The sequence below is a fragment of the Arctopsyche grandis genome, chromosome 2 (genome assembly GCF_051622035.1).
Source record: "Arctopsyche grandis isolate Sample6627 chromosome 2, ASM5162203v2, whole genome shotgun sequence".
In the NCBI taxonomy this organism is placed as follows: domain Eukaryota; kingdom Metazoa; phylum Arthropoda; class Insecta; order Trichoptera; family Hydropsychidae; genus Arctopsyche; species Arctopsyche grandis.
This window is the reverse complement of record NC_135356.1, coordinates 15252704-15261300: the sequence shown is the minus strand read 5'-3', so window position 1 is coordinate 15261300 and position 8597 is coordinate 15252704. Positions and strand designations below refer to the sequence as shown.

Sequence of the window (8597 nt, the reverse complement as noted above, 5' to 3'; positions counted from 1 at the left end):
TATAAAAATCAATACTTCGATGAAACTATCAGTTGGTATACTTGGCTACCAACCTTGTCTGCTAGCGAGGGTACTGGTGTTGTTATTTATAGACGGGTTCCCAGGAAAACCGCCTCCACAAAAACCGCATGCGCGAATCTTGCAGCGCACGAAAATTCGGCGTAGTTAAAATTTATATAATTTTAACTATCTAGCTAATTTAATAAATATGTACATTCTGTGACGTAATAAATACTCTCTCGCTGGTTGAATTCCTGGCGTGCAGGGATACGTTCGTTCTCTGGTGGGGGTCAATGGGAACGCTGAAATGAAATGACTAACCTGGGATGTCTTATAGTAGTCGTGAAGTTCCTGATTATAGTCCTCGTCTCGTCTATAGATGCGCCAGCTGTTGTGAAGCTGGCTCTCGGGTCACCTGGTCGGTCTTCCAGCGGCCGATGCTTCTAGGGCTTTTCGCAGGGCTTGGCTAACACGGAAAGGTTAACCCGCCGAGTTAGGAAGCCGTGGAGATACCGGTGACGAACTGTTGGAACTCAGGGTAGGGAGTGATAATACACTCAACCGTACCGCGGTTATTCAACAAGATGGCTGATTTCTTGGAGTGTCTGCTTTAGAGATGGCTCGGGAGAGATCGAGGGGGGGGGGGACGCCGGTACACCGTGACGATCGAAATGCGAATGAACGAGAATCCACCCTCGTCTCGTTTCCCGCGGCAGGAGTGTTTCCACTCTAAAATAAGGGCTATTGTTGCCATCGTCCTTTTTTTTATTTACAATTGTTTATTAAATAATATAAATCTATTTACAATCTTATACAAACAAAAAATTATATATTATATAAACGAACATCTATTTACAAACTTATTCAAACAATCAAGAAAAAAAAGGAATGCATTTTAAATTGGTACTTTTCGAACTTTTGATGCTGTAAATTTATGTATTATTTGATTCATATTTATTATATGATATGTATCTACATATATTGAAAATATTTATAACATAATTTTTTACAAAATTAGTCTATATTTTCATATTTTTTTTAAACATAGCTTTACAAAATAAAAATTAATTCTTATTAATTAAAAAAATAATTTCACAGTGTAATAAATCATTGTATTGGGTAATAATGAAAATAAAAACAATTTTGGATACAAATATAATAACCATGAAAATTTATTATATTATAAGAACTTGTTCCGAATGCATATCTAAGTTTCCCATCCGATTGACGTAATTACTAGTACTCGTCACCGGTGTAGCGTCGATAGCTCACACACAAACTCACACAAACAGACATTTGTCTACGTTTTTACATTTGACATTTGACGTGTGTGCATTCATACCTACCGCGACATATATAATCCATTCATGACTCAGTCAGTCACTCACTTTTCTTCGAAGACGCTGATATAGCTCCTCTATCATGTCCAACTTTTCTAAAGAATACAAACATAACCCCCTGGGTTCCACATCAGATGACGGTTTATCCATAAAGCTTTTTGCCGGGATGGATTTCATTGTATGCTGGTCTAACAAATTCAAGGTGGATCGTTTCCAAGTCGATAAACATTCCCGTGATTGGGTTCCACTGATTTCAATGCTATTTTCATAGTATAGTGGATGTGGTGGAGGCAGTTCAACAGCATGCTGCATTTTTATATGAAAGAGGTGGAAAAATGACTAGTATGATCAAGGTAATGAATATTATGACAATGAACATTTTATAAAGTTACATATGTACATAATAAATTTAAAATTCTTTTCTTACAGAAAATATACATTCAATGTATAGGGAGAATGGGAGGCGCCAAAATTAAATTTATAGAAAATCCCTTTACTGTAATAATCACGACTCCGCTAATGAAGAGAGACCAAACCATAATAACATTATATTTATTGACTCAACGTCATCCTGTGATTTGCAACAACACACTATAACTTTTGTTCTGACAGAAAGTATAGCCAGCGCTGTTCCATTAGCCGTTATCACTTCTAAAGTCTAACAACTTTTGAGAATTTTTCAGCATTTGCTCTTTTGAAAGATTTCTGGGGAACATAAATCCAAAATATATAGTGACTGCCGATTCTCATGCCGAACGCTTAGCTCTCACTAATGTTGTTAAGGATTTGGAGATGGGTCTATGATTGGAGTTTTAACAGTGGATAGACAGATATTATATAGATTATTTAAAAATATAATTATTTCCAACTCATCCCATCTCATGAAGCTGAAATAAACTTTATTATATTTAATAATTCAGAGGTATGCAGAAAATACTAAGACTGGTTTAAACTTTTGTTTTCCATAAAAATATTGTTTATTTATAGTTCCAAACTGACTAAAATATCACAATTAGATTATAACCTTGTTTTCACATTGTTCTACGAGAACTTAAAATTGATACATAAATTTTTTTGTATATATGTATGTATCTTCATATTTTTTAAATTATGTATATATGTTTTTAACTTTTCTAAATAATTAATGTTTTACATATATTGTTTGTTTATAATGTTTTACCTGTATTACTTATTTATATTGTTAAAAGCAATTTTTCTTAAGATGTGTAATTCTCTGTTATTCTCATAATTACATTTATGACTTAAATATTAATCAGCTAATCACTCACCATATAAAGTTTATCTCTTTTAATTAAAATAATTTAATAGTTCTAATCATTCTCTTTTACCTATTCTCTTGCGAAAAGTCCATTATCGATATTGTGTCTTAAAACTCATGAAAAGAATTCACCGAAGAACGGAGACATCTGATTTTTTTTTATTTGGTGATTCTTCAATGATTCAATGTTGAAATCACTTATTTCATGTGTCTTTTTTGTGTTTTACATTAATGAATATATATTTTTTGTTACGATTGTTTTAAATGTTATTAAAATTATATTTTAATGCTTTTATATGAATAAATGCTATTCTGTTGCTTGAGTGGCTCTTACCTGACTCTTATTTCAATTTAAAACCGAAAAATCAAGGTGGACGAGAAATGGTCAAGCATCAAAAAAAAAAAATTCGGGTGTGACCAACCCATGACTTTATCTATGTATTTGATGAATATAAGAAGGTTACAAAACAAAATTCGATATTGAACTGATGACAATGATAGCGATACAAATTGAGCGCAAATGTATGGAAACTTGCACAAAACAAAAGATCTACTTCCGGTTATCAGATTTTGTTCAAATTTTTTTTATTACTAAAAATCACTATCAGTATTATTCACTATCAGTATTAATATTACTCATTAAATATCAAGAAAATAAAAATAATTTTAAAGGTCAAAATAAAATAATGAAATATTGTTTTAAAAAAAAATACTACTCCCGGTTTACAAATTCTGACCAAAACCCTTCCAGCTCTAAGTTAGTACATAAAGGATAGAAATATAAATTTTCAGCTTAATACGTTCAGGGGTGCGGACAGAGTAGTGGGCACAACATTTTTGACTTTTCTACGAGGAAAAAAATCCCACTTCCGGTTCATTAAATTAAGTAATTTTTTTTTTATTTTTACTTAAAATCACTATTTTTATTATACCCATTAAATATCAAGAAGCTTAAAACAATTTAAAAGGTCAAAATAAAATAATGAAATATTGTTTCATGAAAACGTGATCAGTGATCGATTCTGAGTTCGAATCAGTCAAAATCTCGAGTTCGAATTTTCGCATGATCACAAAACTTCATCTATTGTTACTACGTACATAGATAAAGTAAAAAAAATAGCCAATGTTTGGGAATTCCGAGTCATATTATATTTACACGATCAATCATAAATTGGGATTTATTTCAGTGAATTAAGATTTCGAAACACACTTAAGTAATTATAACTCTATAAAATTGCATTATGATACAGTTATTTTCTTTCTTAAATATAACATGTAAATTAAAAAGCAGAAATAGTAGATTGTAAGCAGAATATACTACGATGACAATTCATATGTGTGTAGCGGCTGGCGAGCTTTTCTGAAATAAAATTATTTTGTGGAGCGAATAGCTTGTTACAGGGACGAGGAAGAGATGATAAAAATTATAACCATTATTCTCAAATGCTTATATTATACTTTCCAAATAGCAGTTTTGTGTAAACAAGTTTTGAAATTTTGAAAGGAGTATCTATACAATCAGAATGATATTTGAAAGTTTAGATTTGAATAGGATGTGTGATTGTAGAGTGTTGAAACAATAAAGGTTTTATTTGTTTATTTAAGATATAGCCAAGCTTAGTAACTAATTATATTCAATCACACAAATAATAATGTATTAATATATACACATGCATGCACATACATTCACATATGTACATAGATACATACACACTGTTTGAGGTGTTACCTTACAGCTACCATAAGTTTATCAATATTACAAGTATATTTGTAATTTCGAAGTATATCGAAATACCTAGGTAACATTTTCTTATCCAACTTATAAATAAAAACCGACATATATTTTCAGAGTATCATCAAATTTATAAAATACTTAAACACGGATCTTATACTAATATACCTATTTATGTGCATCTAAGATACTCTTCGTGGCTCTATTCTGTAATGTTTGTAGCCTATCTTAGCCTAGCCTACAGAAAAGATCCACAACACATAAAATGTGGTCGGACAATTGCATTATATATGATAACTGCCTCCACCACATCCACTATACTATGAAAATAGCATTGAAATCACTTGGAAACGATCCACCTTGAATTTGTTACACCAGCATACAATGAAATCCATCCCGGCAAAAAGCTTTATGGATAAGCCTTGTGGAACTGATGTGGAACCCACGGGGTTATGATTGTATTCTCTATAAAAGTTGGACATGATAGAGGAGGGGCAGTAGATGTTAGATATGCGTTCAGCTATATCAGCGGCTTCGAAGAAAAGTGACTGACTGATTGAGTCATGAATGGATTATATATGTCGCGGTATGAATGCACACACGTCAAATGTCAAAGGTAAAAACGTAAACAAATGTCTGTTACTGTGTGTGTGAGCTATCGACGCGACACCGACGCGAAACTTAGATATGCAAGCATTCTATTGTTCCACCATTGAAATAGTGCCAAAATATTTCCATAGATTTACAAATAGTTACAGTATTAACATTTATAAATATTTTTTTATTACACTATTTTAAATTCTAGGAATTAAGTTTTATTAAATCCCTAACATACAAACATTAAAGTATCATACTTGGGTTTCACTGATATCGTTGTAAGTATTTTATGACATTCAGTGTCGTATTAAAAAAAAAAACCCTACAAACAAACATTAACCCATTTTTGCCCAGTGTCCCAATATTGGAACATTTAGTATTTTTACCCCCACTCCATTATGCATGACGCAATAAAAGTTTAGATTGCATCAGTCTAAAGTTAGCAAGTGTGGGGATCGTTTCGTGTAGTATTTTTTTAGGTTGTAACCTGTGGGAGTGAGCAATGTTTTTTTATTTGCATCAAATACGTTCAACAGAAAATGTCATCTGACAAGTAATTTTACACATTTTTATAACACATTTTGACCATATTTATTATAATCTCTAATTGTTATAGATTCGCTATGTGTAGTACTTTTTTTAATTTTTCCATATGTAACTTTTTTATTCACAATATTATCCATGTTCCTAATTTGGAACACTGGGATTATAGCAACATTGAATTTTTTTTCCTCAGATTTTTAACAACATCAGAGATGGAAGAAATTGTTGGGTACGGCTATAGAGGAACACTAATGAAAAAATCCAGAAAATATAAAGTTAGATTATTTGCAATTTAGAAGAAATATAGTACAACTGTACTTAAAAATTAACGGAAATCCCGTAAAAGGGGGAGGAAAGCCAAAATCTTCAAAAGAGTTATTTAGCAGGGTGCCTTTCAATATTCGATATGATCGGCTAGATCATTGGACAATTCCAGCTGATAAAGAAAATCGATGTGCACTTTGTAAAAAAACATGCCACAAAATGTTGTGAAAAATGTGGTGTAAATTTGTATGAAGGATGTTTTAAAACCTTCCATTTTCGTTAATTCATGTATATATATTATATTTACATAACTTGACTATCTATGTACACTATTTTATAAGGTTGTTTGTGTTGAAATAAACTTTATTTTTTAATTTAGTTTTATAATGCTACCTCGTTGTGTTCTAAATTTGGAACATCTCGAAAAACTCGTATAAAACCAATACGAATGCAATAAAAAAAATGTTATGTATCATATAACATTATGATTTGTTGAAATTATTATAAATTTTGAGGAAAAAAAATTCGGGCAAAAATGGGTTAAAGCATCGCTTTAGATTTCACTGAAATCGTTGTATTTTAAAATTAAGTAGTATATAGTAATAGCAATGAGATTCAGAATATAGTTGTACTATATTTAGATTTCACTGAAATCGTTGTATTTTAAAATTAAGTAGTATATAGTAATAGCAATGAGATTCAGAAGCATTTACAAAAAAAAAAAAAATTAAAAACAAACTTGCTAATATGGCTGAAATTCCTTGAAATTCTTCCATAGCTCATTGAACTCGGACTGAAACAGTTTAACGATGGGCGAATGGGTCGTTATCAACACATGTTCCCAATTTCCATAGACGGCCTGATTAGTCCAATTCAACGATCCGGCCACTAATATTCCTCCGTGTTGTTGATTAATTCTATGTAGAAAATATTTCATGACTGTCACGTTTGGATTTTTACCATATATTTCTATAATTCGTGATGAATCATCAATGATGCAAAATTTGTGATGCATAAGTTTGTTCGAGTTTTTACTTTTTATTTTGATCCCCTGCTCGTAGAGGTGGCATATGCGGGAGCCGTTGTTGTAGGCCATGTCGTAGTCGGCGATGATCCTGACGACTACCCCTCGGTTGTGGGCTCTCTTGACGGCCTGAGCCAGGAGCTTGCACGAGAAGATGTAGATGCAGATGTCGATGCAGATGCGGGCGCCGTCCAGGCAGTCGACGATGCGCTGCACGTTGTGCACGCAGCAGTACCGGTGGTGGCACGCGCCCCCTTCTCCGGCCCCAATCTCCTGCTTGCACCGGAAGCTCGACTCGTCGAACGTCAACAGCACGTTGATGGCGGCTCGCTGCGCCCGCGCCTCCGCCCAGCACGCGCCCACCGCCGCCCCCAGCAGGGCTGCGCCCAACTTGTCCCACATTTCACCAACACCGCTGTCACCAGCACCACGCCCACGCCCACGCCCACTGCACTGTCACCGCACCAGCTGCCACACCACGTGCACGTGCCTCGTGCGCGCCCGCAATTGCGCTCTTTGTCCCACTTCCGGATTTGCTTGCACTCGCGAGCGCCCGAGGGGGTGGGGGGTGAGGGGTGAGGGGCTGTGGAACGAGGGGCGAGGGGCGCAACACTTCCCAGAGACACTTCTTCACCCCCGTCGACCGCAACGTTCGATTCGATCTCGCCGCTCTCGCGAAACGTATGATCCAATTATGTCATCACAATCTAATGCTGCGTACGGACCAAACCAACGACGATTTTGGTCCAACGTTTTATATTATACATATTTATATTTATATTTATATTTATATTTCAATATACATACATATTTATATTTATATTTATTTATTTTAAACAGACCATTGTGGCATAACAGGAATTCCTAAAGCGCCACAATGGTCAAAAAATATAACACAAAAAAGAAAAAAAACAAAATAACAATTAAACATAAACATAAATACATCCATACATACATAAAAAATAGCATTTAATAATAACAGATAAAGTAAAAATATCAAATAAAATATAGCATAAGGAATGCCTTGCACCTACAGCCAGTTTCAATAAATATGTAAGAAACAACTACAAATACAAAACATCCCTGTAAGGCCCAAATTGAAGAGAGTTAATCAAAATTTCACTCATAAATCACAATCAATCATGAAAACAATGATGAGCGCAGACTACCAGATAAATGGGTTAGAGTAATTTCCGACAATTTACGCTCACTAAGGTGGAAAATATCACATTCAGTCTCGGCAGCAACGATTTCATTAAGAAGTCGGATAGCTCTTGGAATAGGAGCCATTCGAAAAAGGACTGTGCGGGCAGGAGGTACAGCCAGCAAATGATGATGTCTACCACGCACATAGTGATTAGGGACATAAAGCCCCAGCTTTAACCAGCTGGATAAAACCAGTCGCGTACAAAATATCGAAATAAAAATTAAATTTAAAAATTGAAATCAAATATCAAAATTAAAAATATTATTATTATTGTTGGCGGGGTACTGGGTTTTGACCGTATCCCGGCCTAACGAAACACTGTTGTGCTAGTTTTATAAAGTTTTATTGTTTGCCTATGGTTGTATGGAGGATGAACGAATGAGACGACTGGCATGTTAATGCACGTGTTTATTATATGACAGCTGAAGACAGAGTGAGTAGTAGCTCTCCGAACCCAGCCGAGTTGGTTCCCACTCGCAGGAAGGCAACCAAACTCGACCATGTCGTATAAGCGAGCCGCCACAGTTGTACAAAGGCAGTGGCGGACTGGGACTGAAATCAGTGCATGCCAGGAGTCAAAGGGGGCCCCTCCAGGGTTAAAAAAATTTGTC

At 34.5% G+C, this 8597-nt stretch overlaps 1 protein-coding gene across 2 annotated transcripts; it reads right to left on the bottom strand.

Annotated features, from left to right (window-relative positions):
* Window positions 1-4201: 4201 nt before the first annotated feature.
* LOC143922566 (mitochondrial cardiolipin hydrolase-like) lies at window positions 4202-7493 on the bottom strand. 2 transcript variants are annotated; one of them, XM_077445863.1, is made up of 2 exons: window positions 6791-7493; window positions 4202-6672 (listed from the first exon to the last, which is right to left on the bottom strand). In XM_077445863.1, exons 1-2 carry the CDS (start codon window positions 7179-7181, stop codon window positions 6644-6646), a joined length of 420 nt encoding a protein of 139 aa, XP_077301989.1. In that variant the 5' UTR covers window positions 7182-7493; the 3' UTR covers window positions 4202-6643. The 2 variants fall into 2 exon arrangements, with proteins under 2 accessions (XP_077301989.1, XP_077301988.1); XM_077445862.1 differs by having other exon boundaries at window positions 4208-7487.
* Window positions 7494-8597: the final 1104 nt, after the last annotated feature.